At 42.5% G+C, this 15,494-nt stretch overlaps 1 protein-coding gene across 6 annotated transcripts in view; it reads right to left on the bottom strand.

Annotated features, from left to right (window-relative positions):
- The window catches only part of LOC137438361 (DENN domain-containing protein 1A-like), a 386,103-nt gene that overhangs the window by 97,008 nt on the left and 273,601 nt on the right, over positions 1-15,494 (bottom strand). For all 6 annotated transcript variants that reach the window (XR_013621219.1, XR_013621220.1, XR_013621218.1 and 3 more), the window contains one exon: positions 14,637-14,747. Coding sequence is in view for 3 of the 6 variants with exons in the window: in XM_078767519.1 (XP_078623645.1) it covers positions 14,637-14,747 (111 nt within the window). In the remaining 3 variants the exon portion in view is untranslated. The remainder of the gene's footprint in view (positions 1-14,636; positions 14,748-15,494) is intronic.

Genomic DNA, 15,494 nt, shown 5'->3' on the forward strand with positions numbered 1-15,494 from the left:
AGCATATTTGCACTAGCAAGTTGAGGGTCAAACTGAGTGCTAAGAGTTGATTTTTTAAAAACGTTTACTCCTTATGTGAGCTGTAAATAAGCACTACTTTAATGTATTAATTAGAATGGGGAGGAACGTGACAAAAGGAAGGCAAGGTAAATGAGTCGGAGTGGGGAAGGCAGGGCGATAAGGGGGAGAGAGTTAGGGACGAATGATGTGAGTGGAGATAGAGCATGAGAGAGGAGCCGAGTGTGGAGGGAGAAAATGCGTGCAGGGTGGGGGTGAGGGAGCAAGTGGAAAAAGAGCGGTTGTGTGTACGTGAGAGTGTTGCTGGTTGTTATCTCCATATGCAGGTTTCAGAAGGAGGAACAAAGTCCTCCCAGGTCTCGAAGTATCCACCTCTGTTTCAGCAAGGGGGAAAGGGGTGGGGTCACAATTGGACCAAGCTGTGAGGTTTTGTTGTTCTCAAGGTTTTGTTTGAGAGCTTCATCTTCATCATTCCCATTGCTCCAATTAATCACTGCTACAATTTCAGCACTCTTGAGATTCTAGCATCTTTTCATTTCATTTTGGAGGACTTGGTATTTGGTCATTTTTTTGAGTTCTGCGTTGTTTAGGGCAAAATCGCTGGGTACAGACACCTCAATTAGCAATGCCTTATTTTCTTTTTTGTACCTCAGTGATATATCGAGTTGCAATGCTTTGTTTTCTATGCTCACACTTGATGGGATTATTAGGTCATACATTAGCATGACTTCCTTGTTGTCAATTATTGTTTTTGGTTCATGTTTCCATGAGTTTTCTGGGACTGGGATATTCAAGTTTTTTCAGATGTGCCAGTGGATTACTCTACATACTGTTACGGATTCGTCACTTCCGCTGTTGTGGTTTTCATCCACTTGAAATATTTCTGATTATATGTACTATTATTGTCTTCAAAAGGTTTATTGTTCATGAACTGCTTGCAAAGGATAAAAGTGTTAATGTTAAAAAGAGACAGGAAGCCGGATCGGGAGCCAGAAGACGAGGAAGAAGAAGAAGAAGGCGAGGGCGTGGCGAGTGAAGTCGGACAAGAAGCGAGTAGCTTCCAGCTCCGTAGCGAGCGTTGTCGAACGAAAGTCGCGAGTGAACTTTGAGTTTCCTTGGAAGGAGTTCCTGCGATAGGTGTTATCGCTGGGGAATTGAAAAACCTGCGTGGTCAGGTTTGGGCGTTGCGATTCCGAAGAATCCTCGCCGGGTCGTGTCGACTCAAGTAAGAGCCGTCGGCCATTTTGACCCTCGCGCTTTGTTCATCAAAAGGTCTTGGCTACGCGTCAGTTTTTCACCATCCTGTCGTCTGTCGGGGATGTGTGTGCGCAATGCTGAGTTTGGAGATTAAGTTGCGGTTTGCCTGCTGAACAGTGAATGTTCATATCTGGAGGGTGCCTTTGGGATTTCCCATTCTGCCGCGAGTTTGCCTTTGGTTTTGGACCACGTGACTTTTTGTGTCGCTTCAACCGCCTATGCCTGAGAGCTGCTTCTGCGGTGCGACTGCCCTTGCCATCCACACGAGATTCTGGTCTCGATTGGACATTGTTCTAGCGATCGCTGGAGCGAGTCAACTTCCTCTTGAGGACGGGAATATAGAGACATTGGGGAAGGTTTTTCCACTCACCTGGAACACCGTGAGTTATCCTATGCTAGTTGATGGTACCATCATAAGATGTATTGAGTGTACTTTTGATTGCTATTTGTTGTACCGTTATTCTTGTGTGATTTTTAATGCAATATTTGTTTGTTGATAATCATTGGTGTGGTTTCACTATTGATTTCTGACACAGAATACCATATTTTTCTGCCGTGGCTCCTCTCGGGACTCGGAGGTACATCGCGACCAGGGGGTCGGGGAGGAGCACGTAACAATACCTTGTTGTGCATTTGTGTGTACAGCTGTTCTGACATGAGTTTTTTTTTTTACATCCTGATAGAACATGGCTTGTGCTTTCCATTTCTACCTTAAAGAACCGACATTTGTCCGATTGACGCAGTCCTGCAATTTTCTTAAAGCCATTTGTGTAGTGTGACTTGTGTCGCTGATCTTGGGCATTAATAATAATGATTCGTTCTCCGTCGTAGGTGAGCAGACCTCTTTTTTTTTATCCATTCCAATGAGCCTTCTTTGTCGATGCCAAATCTGTCCAGCTCAGCTTCTTTTTTCATATATCTTCCTGCTCTTTTGTTGTTCTCCTAGTTGTCGGTGTATAGCTGTTGGTATTTCGCTTTATATTTTTCTTTTGTCTTTTTTTCCAAACGTTGCAGTTCATTCGTTCATTTGCTGTTCCTGTTTCATGCATGGCCTGTCTTTGTAAATTTGGAACCTGTCTTTGGATTTGCACCCGTCTTTGGAAAAGTTTTCATCGGTGGGTTAGGGATACCTTCTCTGGCTTGCTTTGAGTTTGCATACAAATTGGATTTTGTAGTCTTTTGAACTTTTCACATGTTCAATCGATCTGTCATTCTGTGCACTTGGTTAAGTTCCATCAGGTCGCTACCTCCTTCTCGTTTTGGTAGGTACATTCTCGGGATGCACTGATTTTTGAAGACCACTTTGTGGATGGTGAGGAGTTTCCTTGTTTTGATATCTAGCTCGGCGGAGCCATACTAAAAACTAAGAATAGTATGGGCTGCTTTCTTACTTGACACTCAGCATTTAAAAAAGATAAAACCTGGACAAACACCATAAGTTGGTAATATTAGTGCAGGCTTGGATGGGCTCAATGGCCTCCTCCTGTGTCCAACCAAGTTCCTTGTAAGGGAACTCATGTTATATCATAAAGCAAAGCATTATCACAACAAATTTTACTAATTGTTTTAGCATGAACTTCATCTATAACAGTGCAACTACGTAGTTGTGGTCAGTGCTCAGGCTTTAACAATGTACACTCATGCTCCTATCTTGTAACATCTGGTGAGTGCTTAGGCTTTAACAATGTACGAGTACATGCTGCTATATTATAAAACCATACAGGTGGTCAGAACCTTGGAATACACATGGCAACAAGCCAATTAAAAGCCATAAATATGTATACACAAAGAATTAAGTTAAGCACCCCTACACAACGAATTAAGGTAAGCACCCCCTAATATATATTCTTTGTGTATATGTATACATTGGCATATATTCTAAGGTATGTGAGATCAAATAATGATTGGTATGACATTAGCAATTATCCATTGATGAAATTGAGTGATCAAAGTGAAAAAAAGTGATTGGTTGAGTCAGTGATCCGATCACGTGGGTCCTACACACGTTATTGACGCAAAGATCGCTAGAGGTCTTCTCAGAACAATGACTGTACGTTAGAAAACATAAACGTCATCCACACTGTCCGTGATGGACCTATAGCTCCATACTTAAATTGAGGTGAAAATATGCCTAAAATTCCCAAAAAATTTCACCTTAAATTATTCAGAATAAAATATTGAAAACGGCATGATTGTTATGTTTTTATGTGACCATAATATCACTTCTCCAGAAAATATAGCAATATCATGGGTATATTACACTGTTTTGACGACAACAAACTTGTAATGTGCGAGGTTGTAAAAAAACGGGGGGGGTGCTTAACTTAATTCTTTGTGTATATATTGTATATGTATGATAACCTTACAAGGATAACCTTATGATAACCTTAAGCCTGGTGTTGGGCTAGCGGCTAGGATGCCAGCTTAGGATCCAAGGATCCTGGGTTCGAATCCGGTCGATTGCTGAATTAACGCCAGGGGGGTTGACTCAGCCTGTCATCCTTCCGAGGTCGGCTAATTGAGTACCAGTTCACTGGTAATTCCCTGCTTGTCGTAAAAAGGCGACAAAAAGGGTTGGCGTCAGGAAGGGCATCCGGCCGTAAAACATTGCTTCAAAAAGGGGACCAAAAATACAACAACAACCATGGTCCCCGAAAAAGGCCAACCCCCGCTTTGCGGGGGAAAATGGCCTCTAAACGGTGGGTTTTTTGTTTTTTAATGATAACCTTACACAACCAACCTGGCATATGTGTATTACATATTTGACCAATTACATGAAAAAGACAAAATATATCTGGAGGTATCTCGCATATCTTCATTGTTCAATGCCTACCTTGTTTGCAAAATTTTGGCATTGCCATCGCCGAATCCTTGTGCATTTTAAAAAAAAAGTTTTTTTATACTTGCATACATATTGTAACAAAAATGGACTCTTAGAATTAGGGGTTAATTAGTTAATTTGTTATATCGTAATTTGGATGTTTAAAGTATATTATATTTCTCTCATTTTTCTGAATGGATTTCCTGAATGAAATGAAATTCCTGAACAAAATGAGAAATTATTTCCTGAATGGAATTCTCTCATCTCCCCCTTCCTGTTCAGGCTGGAGTTCCCCAAGGCAGTGTTCTGGGCCCTGTGCTTTTTCTGGTCTTCATCAATGATCTCTCCAACTCCATGGAAAATCCTCTCTATCTCTTTGCTAATGACTCCACTCTCTGCTGCTCCATTCCTCATCCCTCAGATCGGCAGTCTGCAGTCTCCTCACTCTCTGCAGACCTGGACAAAATCACAGACTGGGCAAACAAGTGGAACATGTCTTTCAATCCTGACAAATCTCACACTCTTACTATGTCGCTCCTAAAAGACCGACTGGACAACCCTCCCATCTACTTTCTCAACAATCCTCTCCAAGAAGTTCTGTCACTCAAGCGTTTGGGTCTCGCTATCTGCCATGATCTTTCCTGGGAAAACCACATTTCCAAGCTGGCCTCCAAAGCCAGTCGCCGACTGGGCATCCTCCGTGGTGCAAAGTCCTTCCTTGGCACACCTGAGCTCCACACCACATACAAGGCTTTCATCCGCAGCTCAATGGAATACTGCTCTCCCCTCTGGGCTGGTGCTCCTGCCTCACACCTAGCTCGGCTTCACGCGGTTGAAACCAAAGCTTTCAGAATCATTGGAATCTCCCGCGATGAAGCTGATTGTGAGGGCCTTTCACTCAATCACCGCAGGCAGGTTGGTGGTCTTTCTGTCTTCTACCGACTCCTATCCGACCTAGCTCCCCTGCTCTATCTGTGCTCTGTCCCCTAAATATTCCTACAGGTCATACAAGATCTGCCAGCAACCCTCTTCTGGTGAAATTGCCAAAATCAAGACTCTCTGCTCACCTTCACTCTTTCATTCCTCTTTACTCCCACCTCTGGAACAAACTCCCTCACTCTCTTCAATCCCACTCCTCCCTCCAGGTCTTTAAAACAGCTGTTCACCACCATCTCTTATCTTCCCACATACAAAACCTTGATCTTTTCTACCTCTGTTAATTCACCCCAGATCCACTTTTTTGAAATACCAACTTCTTTCCTGGAAGTCCTAGCAGTGTCCATGTGTTTTATACCTCTTACACTCCCCCCCCCCCCCCCTTCCAATGCCTCTTCTCCTCAAGCCATCTCCCTCCCACAGATCTCCCGACCATTGTCTCTGTTCTCTGCTGTTGTACTTGTGTGCTTAACTCTCTCTCCCCATCTTGTCTGCTGCTCAATTTATTGTATGTTTTGTGCGTCTGTTTTTTTGTGTGATTAATGTTAGCTCTTACACGAGCCTCGATCTTGAATCCAAAAAAACACAAAAAAAAAACAATGTATTGCAAACCACAATGTAAACTTGCCTGGACAGTGTTTAGTATAGCCTTGTCTTCCATACATCCCTTTGTAATATTCAATGTTTTGAACGGATTTGAACCGGATTTTGAGTGAGAATCACCAGTTAAGCCGGGACTCCCAAGAAGAAAGTACATGTCAGGATAGTTAAACCAGGACCTTTACAGGGCAAGGAGTAAGTACTGGTTCTCTCAGCCTCTCCACGGAAGTCCTCAGCAAGACTCTCTACTGGAGCATCGCTGGGGGGTTCTTTGGGCCACCCAGCGAAGGGAGGAACCAGTCCTGTGATCCTGGGGACACCAGCAGCAAGTTGCCCAGACTGCCTGAAGGGCCACCTCACAGCACGAGCGTGGGGGAAATAGTTGATTGTTCACTCAACTGAGACTAGGCAAAGGCGCCTTGGTCCACATGACCAGATCAGAAGCACCCGACCAATACCCTCCACTTCCCCACGACACCACATATCTTCTAACCCTTTTCTCCTTCTATGTGTCTGAATATCTATTGATTGAGTTTGTGTTGATAGGATATAGAGTATAAGGTAAGTGATTCAGAGCTCTTTATTATATAATGAGAACCATGGTGTCTGTCCATGTGGTCAGCTGACTCCTGTTTCCAGCGGCTGTTTCCTGAGCTGCATTTGAAAAGCTCCACACGCAGGCACTTTTGCTTGCTTTTCCCGTCACTGGGGACAGGTACTTTTGCTCTTCGTTAATAAGGGCGATATATTTTCTGATGTAACGGCTTCTTCTTCATCATTCATTACTACTACATTCATTACTATTCACGTCATTCATTCATTACATTATTAGACAAGTCCCGAATGGGTTACAAGACTATTGCAACGCCCCTGTCTGTCTGTGTGTCCACGTCTGTATATTTTCGGTTTAAAATTCTTTTTCTCTGCAACCACTTCTCCGATCAATGTGAAACTTTAAACATAGAGGAACTTTCCATGGAGAATATTTTTTTGATAAATCTGACATCATAGGTCACATGGTATGGCAGCCATATTGCATTAAAGAAACATTTTGGACATCATATTCTCCAAAACCGATCAACAATTTTTTTTGAAACGGCATATATCAACTCCCAATGAGGCATATAGGGTGATAACAATGATGTCATCGGTGAAGTGGGATTCCGGCCCCAATAGGTTGAATCGAAATCCTTATCGGAAAAACCTGAAACTTCATATATCTGATCTGAACGTGTAATTGAAGAATTAAATGTATGATGTCATCAGTCACATAGTCTGGTGGCCATATTTAATTCAAAATAAAAATGTAAATAAATCTTCTTCAGAACTGATTAACAGATTTATGCAAAACTTTATACATTTGATCGACTAGCTATGAGGAATATAGTTTGAAAAGATTTTCATATTCACATTCTTTGAAGCAATTTAGCCTTTATGTGCACAAAAGCGCTCGTTAAATATCCTAATAATCAATCAATATTCAATAAAGCTATGGATAATGGCAATGTATGTTTTACATAATAGGGTGCATGGATAATACAGGTACATGGGCCATAATAGCAGTGGACGTAATAGTAGTGTGTTCAGTTAACGATTATATTTTTGTTCAGAATGAGCACGCGAGGTGAGTGTGAGACGGTGTGCTCTCCGGAGTGCCATTCTAGTTGTTTTATGTGCTTCCTGTCCTGGTTTCATTTCTCCATTTAATTAAACTTTATACTTCATCTTTTTATTCCAGTGGTCATGGGATCATTAGCTTTTCCATGCGCAACAAAATTACCAGTAGTGGCGCGTGACTTACGTTATCTGCGTGTGCAACCATTGAGGATAACGTACAATTCAGAATCCCCTTTTAAGAAAAAGTCAGATCACTCACTCTCTAACCAGGTTTTTTTCGACAGAACTATGTATTTTCTATAACCATATTTTTGAACGTCTGTTTGTTCGGTTGTGCCTCATGGACAGCCTAAGGAAGTGACTTAGAGAGGGAAGAGGGGTCCTTAGGGGTTAACTTTTCATGACAAAAAACATGAGCACATCAGGTTTAGACTAGGGGCGTGCCCAAGAGGCCTGGCAGCAGGGCGTGCCCAAGGGGCGTATCTAATAACTTAACGAAAGGTGGTATCTGATAACTTCATGATCATACTCTATTTATTTATATATATATATATATTTTTTGTATACTGAATCGAGGCTCGTGAAAGAGCTGACATTTACTTCACAAACAAATCAACCAGACAAACAAAATATATAAAAAGAGGGAGCGGAAGACAAGAGAATGGGAAGCACGCAAACACTTGAGAGCACACAACATTTAAGAGCAGGGAGATGTGTGGGAGGGAGAGGGCTTGGGGGGAGGAGGCGTGGGAAGGGGGGAGGGGGGGGGGTGGGAGAAGTATAAAACACAAGGACACCAAGGACTTCCAGGACAGAAGTTGGTATTTCAAAAAGTGGAATTGGGGTGAAATTATCGGGGATAGAAAAGATCAAGGTTTTGGATGGGGGAAGATAAGAGATGGTGGTGAACAGCTGTTTTAAAGACCTGGAGGGTGGAGTGGGATTGAAGAAAGTGAGGGAGTTTGTTCCAGAGGCGGGAGAAAAGAGGAATGAAGGTGAGCAGAGAGTCTTGATTTTGGCAGTTTAACCATAAGAGGGTTGCAGGCAGATCTTGTGCGACCTGTAGGAATATTTGCGGGACAGAGCCCAGAGAGAGCTGGGGGGGCAAGGCCAGAGAGGAGTCGGTAGAAGACGGAAAGACCACCAACCTGCCTGCGGTGAGTGAGTGAGAGGCCCTTGGAGTTAGTTTCATCGCGGGAGATTCCAATGATTCTGAATGCTTTGCTTTCAACAGCGGGAAGACGAGCTAGGTGTGAGGCAGGAGCACCAGCCCAGAGGGGAGAGCAGTATTCCATTGAGCTGCGGATGAAAGCCTTGTACGTGGTGAGGAGCTCAGGTGTGCCAAGGAAGGACTTCGCACGACGGAGGATGCCCAGTCGGCGACTGGCTTTGGAGGCCAGCTTGGAAATGTGGTTTTCCCAAGAAAGATCATGGCAGATAGTGAGACCCAAAAGCTTGAGCGACAGAACTTCTTGGAGAGGATTATTCAGAAAGTAGATGGGAGGGTTGTCCAGTCGGTCTTTTCGGAGAGACATCGTAAGAGTGTGAGATTTGTCAGGATTGAAAGACATGTTCCACTTGTTTGCCCAGTCTGTGATTTTGTCAAGGTCTGCAGAGAGTGAGGAGGCTGCAGACTGCCGATCTGAGGGATGAAGAATGGAGCGACAGAGAGTAGAGTCGTCAGCAAAGAGATAGAGAGGATTTTCAAGAGAGTCAGAAAGATCATTGATGAAGACCAGAAAAAGCACAGGGCCCAGAACACTGCCTTGGGGAACTCCAGCCTGAACAGGAAGAGGAGATGAGAGAAACCCATTCAGGGCCACATGTTGACTACGACTAGAGAGGAGGTCCGCCAGCCATGCGTGGAGATTTCCATGGATACCAACAGAGGAGAGTTTGGTGAGCAGAGCGGGGTGCCAGACCGTATCGAAGGCACGTGATATGTCAAGGGAGACAGCTCTAATTTCCTGTTTGGCATTGAGGACCTCCATCCATTGCTGAGAAAGCAGTAGCAGCATGTCCAGAGTAGAGTGACCTGGTCTGAAACCAAATTGATGATCAGAGATCAAGCCATTGGAGAAGAGGAAAGATTTCATATCTGAAGCAATGATGGATTCCATGACTTTACTGATAATTGAGAGAAGGCTGATTGGTCTGTAGTTGCTGGGATCTGTTTTTGCACCTTTTTTGTGCAAAGCGGTGATGTTGGCAGATTTCCAAGCAGATGGCAGATGACCTTGAGCAAAAGAGAGTGTGAAGAGCCGCCTTGCTTCCTGTTTTGAAAGTCTTCTTATTGTAGTGTCCTCCTTCTGCCCAGAAGATACATTCAACTGTGGCTGGGTCATGATGACTGCCAAAGAATGGGTGGACTTCTTGCCATTCGGTGATGAACCCTCTTGATCAAAATTGATAGATACTTAACGAAAGATACTTAACGAAAGACGAAAAGGCCACTACACACACGTGACTGACTATTTATTTTCCAGGTAATGACGAGTAACTAACTCTGCTTGTAAGAAATAAAGAGAAGTGTCTATATATATTTTATTTTGTACCATGTGTAAATAAATGGCTGGCAGGGTAGCCTAGAGGTATGCACACTCACCTATAAGCTGCCTAGCCTGGGTTTGAATCCCAACTCAGCTGTAACCTGTCATCCTGATGTGTCATCCCAATAAGGGTGATTCATCAATGTGTGTGCCTCGAATTGGGCGTACCGTCTGCCAGCATTTGTTATTTAGCTGTCTTTCACGTTAGTTGGTGTCTTTCTTGGAGTTAACGAAAGACGATAAAGCTTTGGGGCCAGATAAATATTTGAGAGTATTGAGAAGGAGATGGTAGAGCAGATAGGCATGATGTTAACAAATAGTTTCATTTGCAGGGGAGGAAAGGTGTAGGAATTCCTTTAGAACTGTTAAAAAGGTGTAGCTTAGTGTTAGAAATGTGCTCCGTGCTCGGGTAATTTATCCATTTCGATGTATTAAGTACGGAAATGGTAGCTTAAGAATTGTCCTGTTTAAATGTATGCTACATCATATGAAGGGTGATGTACATTGTCCAATAAATAGCCATGGTTTAAAAAGAAAGATCTGTATGTGAAACCTTCTGATATCTCTGGGCGAGGCACCCGGGAGGCCTTGGGAAAGAGAAGGGAGGACTTTTTAGAAGGCGTCCTTTTTATAAGGAGGTTTCATCACCTCCCGAGGAAGGCAGGGCTTGTTCGGTGTGGAGAGTTGGAGTTTTTCTCACCTGAGAAGTGGCCTATCTGTGGTTGGCTCACCTGTTCATGTTCCTGCTTCATCACCTGCTCACTTAGTTCATGATTTCTTCATCGTCTGCCTCATCGACGCCTCCAAAAGAGATAAGACCTCACCTGCTTTTCATTACCTTCCCCACCTGTGCTTGAGTCTGGTGTGAAGCACCTTAGATCAGTTTGTTATTACCATTGTAAATAATTATTTATTGTGAATCCGTGCCACCATTTCCATGCCCCTCCCCATCCCTCCATCATAGCCCATCACCGTGTTCTATTTTTCGCTGTTAATTGTAGTGGGGAAAAAACCCCGTTAAAATCAGAACTAAGGATCCTGTGTGCTTCTTGCGGTTCCCATGCACGCAAAGCCGCCATTAATATGAAGCAGTCCAATAAAGTAAAAAGCCAGTTCGGGCCATTTGTCCAGTGGTTAGTTTTAATAGACTACTGGACACGACAACAAATAACATAATGCTTATCTACTCTGCCAACATGAGTCAATGTTATTGATGTACAGTCATGTGAAAAAGTAAGTACACCCCATGTAAAGTTTTGATTTTGTCAACATATTTCAAGATACAGCTATTTAATCTTCATTTCAACAATATTGATAGATAAAGGTGATATAATATAACAAATATCATGAAACATTTACATTTTGTAGTCACTTATATAATTTAAATAAACATAAATGCAAATTTCGCATGTGGCAAAAGTAAGTACACCCTTGGCTCTAATAGGTGGTATTGCCCCCTTTGGCAGAAACAACATCAAGTAGGCGTTTCTTATATCTGTCTACCAGTCTCTGACATCGACTGGGAGAAATTTTTGCCCACTCCTCCATGCAGAATTCTTTCAGCTGTGCGATGTTTGAGGGGTTTCTTGCATGCACAGCTCGTTTGAAACCCCCCCACAACATCTCGATGGGATTTAGATCCGGGCTTTGACGAGACCATTCCAGAACCCTCCATTTCTTTCTTTTCAGCCATTCCTTGGTGGATTTACTGGTCTGTTTAGGGTCATTGTCATGTTGCAAGGTCCACCTTCGGTTGAGCTTCAACTTTCCGACAGATAGCCTCACATTATCCTCAAGCACCCTCTGGTACAATGAAGAATTCATAGTGGATTCTATGATGGTGAGCTGCCCAGGCCCTGATGCAGCAAAGCTGCCCCAAACCATAATATTTCCACGACCATGCTTTGCAGTTGGTATCAGGTTCTTGTGGTCAAATGCTGTCTTTGGTTTTCGCCAAACATGTCTTCTGGTACTGTGGCCAAATAGCTCTACCTTTGACTTATCTGTCCAGAGCACATTGTTCCAGAAGTGCTGGTCTTTGTCCAGGTGTTCATTGGCAAACTTTAGTCTTGCCCTGATGTTTTTTCTGGACAGCAAAGGTTTCCTCCTGGCACACCTCCCATGTAGATCAAATTTGTGCAGCCTCTTTCTAATGGTAGACTCGTACACTTTGACATCAACAGTGGCAAGAGCTACCTGTAGGTCCCGTGATGACATTCTGGGGTTCTTCGAGACTTCTTTCAGCAACTTGCGGTCTGCTCTTGGGCTGAACTTGCTGGGGCGCCTGGCCTGAACAAGTTGGCAGATGTTTGGAATCTCCTCCACTTGTAGATGATCTTCCGGACAGTCGAATGATTGATTTCAAATTGTTTGCAGATCTTTTAAAATCCCTTCCCAGTCTCGTAGGCATCTATAACCTTATTTCTGAAGGCCTCAGAGAGCTCTTTTGATCTAGGCATGGTGACGCTGCACACTTCAACAGCAAAGAGCAAACCAAACTAAATGTCTGAGGTTTAAATAAGACAGGTTCCTCCAAGATCCTCTCTAACGATGTTCTAATCAATTGCTACTGACCTGGTGCACCTGATTCTAATTTTAGGTATTTGAAGTAGTGATAAATGTAGGGGTGTACTTACTTTTTCCACATGCAAAATTTGCATTTATGTTTATTTAAATTATACATTGGACTACAAAATGCAAATGTTTCATGATATTTGTTATATTATATCACCTTTATCTATCAATATTGTTGAAATGAATATCAAATAGCTGTATGTTGAAATATGTTGAAAAAGTCAAAACTTTAAATGGGGTGTACTTACTTTTTCACGTGACTGTCTTATAGGCCTACCTTTCCTCAAGCAAAGTGATAGCCATTCTTCACAAAAACACTAACAGCCACATCACTGATCCACCCAGACTTCAAAACTTGTACGCATTCAAACTTTTCCATACCTTCACGTCTTCCAGGGTGTAAATACTTTTAGTAAATATAAGATAATTCACTATATCTGGATATAAAATGGCAGGAGGAAAGTTTGTCTCCCTTCTGGACTTTGATGCATTCATCAATTCATTTGGGTCTGTGTTTCCTACAACCTGTATTGTTATAATGTGGCTCCATAGACAAAGTGTCCAATGCATTGACACACCCAGGCTTTGGGACAAGCTTTGACCCAAATGATTTGGCCATGAAAGCACACAAAGCAAAATAACTCAAACGATCGTGAATGTGGATGCTTTTCCTTTAACTGTTACAGAGCTAAGATCTGCCTCGGATGACTGAAGTGCCGGAGCAGTGCTCCAGTGCACTCCGGCATCACTACACCCTTGGAGACAACGTGATAAGCACGATGAAAGCTCGCATTGTAATTTGCAAGGTATAAAACAATAAATTGCATGAAGCGAAGGTGGAGACATTGCTGATGGAAAGATGAAAATTGGATGTCAAAGTGAACTGTATTCTAATTTACCATTCCATGCTGTACCAGAGCAGTATATTGCACATTACCTTATAGTCCGCACAAAATATGGTAAGGAAGTAAGAAGGACAAGAAATAATGGTGACAGACCACCGTAGTTATCTGTTCTTTCTTCAGCTGAACCCAGAAAGAAGCATGCAGTAAAATACAACTTGGATCAAGTTGCTAAGTAACTACTGTTACGGATCCATCACTTCCGCCTTTTTTGTTATTATATACTTGTAGGATTTTTAGATTCAGGTGATATTGTTGTTAAGATTTTTGTGTGAAATGGAGATGACTTTAGTGAAAGGTAAAAATAAATGTTTGTGAAGGAAAAAGGAAAACGCGGCAAAGAAACCGGAAGATAAATCGAGATGGGCAGAGAGAGGAGGAGACAGCTGTGAGTCACATCGAGGCTGCAAGCGGACTTTTTTGATATTGGTCGCGAATGAGTTGAGGCTTCCTGGGGGAGGGATTGCCCGTGACATCGTCACATATTGCGATTGCAATTCAACCTGCGTTTCAGGTTTTATCACCAAGTGTGAGTTATTGTTGGAGGGAGCAAGCGCCTCCATAACAGGCCTATACGCCATTTTGTCATCGAAGAGACTGTCCACTTGGTGCATTTTGTTTTGTCACTGGGATTCCCATATAAACATCATCGTGTGGAGATTGCCGTTGGTTTACATATCGGCTCAATTCCCATATCAACCTCTCACCTCGTAACTCCTCGTTCGCCGTCGTGCCAATACCTGCCTGTTCTCGTCGTTCTGCACAGCTTCAACCAGCGTGGGGATCTGTGCACGTACTTGGGGAATGTTACATTCCACTCACGTTTGGCGTCGTGAGTTTATTGATTTGAGAGCATTGGGGAATGATGATACCATCATATGTATGGTTCACTTGATGCAAGTGACATTTTCATTGTACTTTCTTTAATAGTGTTATTATTGTGTATGTGAGAGTTCTTAATACAATTACTTGTTTTGTTCTACAATTGCATTGGTGTGGTTTTACCATGATTTATTCAAACACTTAAAATAAGTTTCTGCCGTGTTCCTGCTCGAGACTCTGAGGTACACTGTAACCGGGGTTTGGGGAGGTAATACGTAATACTACCATGAGGGTGTAGGAAGAAAAAGAGATTTCCAATCACTTGTCTTCCCCTAATTTGTCCCATGCAACAAAACTGGACAATTTTATCTTCCCCTAACACAGTGAAATGCAAGAGGTTGTGAGATGGAAATGATTGCAGCATTGAGGTATTTTATAACTCGTATCACTGGGCTGAGATAAGCCCAAACTAGGTCAAATCAAAACTCCAGCAGAGTGTCATTCCTTTCAGCCCATGATCTTAACCCAATTTTGGCTCACCATGCTCAGCTTGCTGCACGTGATAAGAACACGCCGTTCACACAGTAGGCTCGCGTACAGATGAACGATGTTACAAATGTCCACCGCCACAAAGTACTCTGTCAGGTTCCGCTGCAAACAGAACAAGCAATCACCACATGACGCCAAATGTCAAGGGTGTGACCAAATAAGGCAACTGCGTTTAAATGAGTGGTGACCCCTTCTATATCCAATCCAGCAAAAATAAATAAATAGATAAATAAATAACTTCAAGATCCACTAAGCATTCTATCGTTAAGATCCACTAAGCTCATACACATCCTGAGTACAGATCTAATCCTCCACCAAAAAAATGTCAAAAGTTACGGCAGAACGAAATAACCAATAACTTTAAAGCATAGGTGATGTAAAGCTGGTAACAAGTGTGACCTTGAATTTAAAAAAAATGGATACAAAACTAAAACAACACTCGGTAGAGCACATACCTCTGCCAGGCTGAACAGTTTACGTTTTGTATCCCACTGGTAGGCCGGATCTGCATCCGAACCTGAACATATTTTTTTAACATGATATATGAACCTAAGTTTTTGAGATATGGTCCTTTATATCGTTTTGGCCCCATCTCTCAATGGTAACAAATCACTTAAAAAATTATAGTATTTAGATCCAGATCTTCACCAAAATATAATAATTTCTTCTTTGTCAAACACCAACCTCTCCACCAAATTTCTTTCGAATCCGGCCGCAACTTTTAGAGATATCATATTCAAGACAGATAAACAGACAGACAGGGGTGAAAACATGGTAACAATTTGACGTTGGCGGGAGTAACAATTTGATTCAAGATCTATTGATAGCCTATTTTGTTGGACAAATGGA

Source organism: Myxine glutinosa, chromosome 13, assembly GCF_964187855.1.
Source record: "Myxine glutinosa chromosome 13, kmMyxGlut1.1, whole genome shotgun sequence".
In the NCBI taxonomy this organism is placed as follows: Eukaryota; Metazoa; Chordata; class Myxini; order Myxiniformes; family Myxinidae; genus Myxine; species Myxine glutinosa.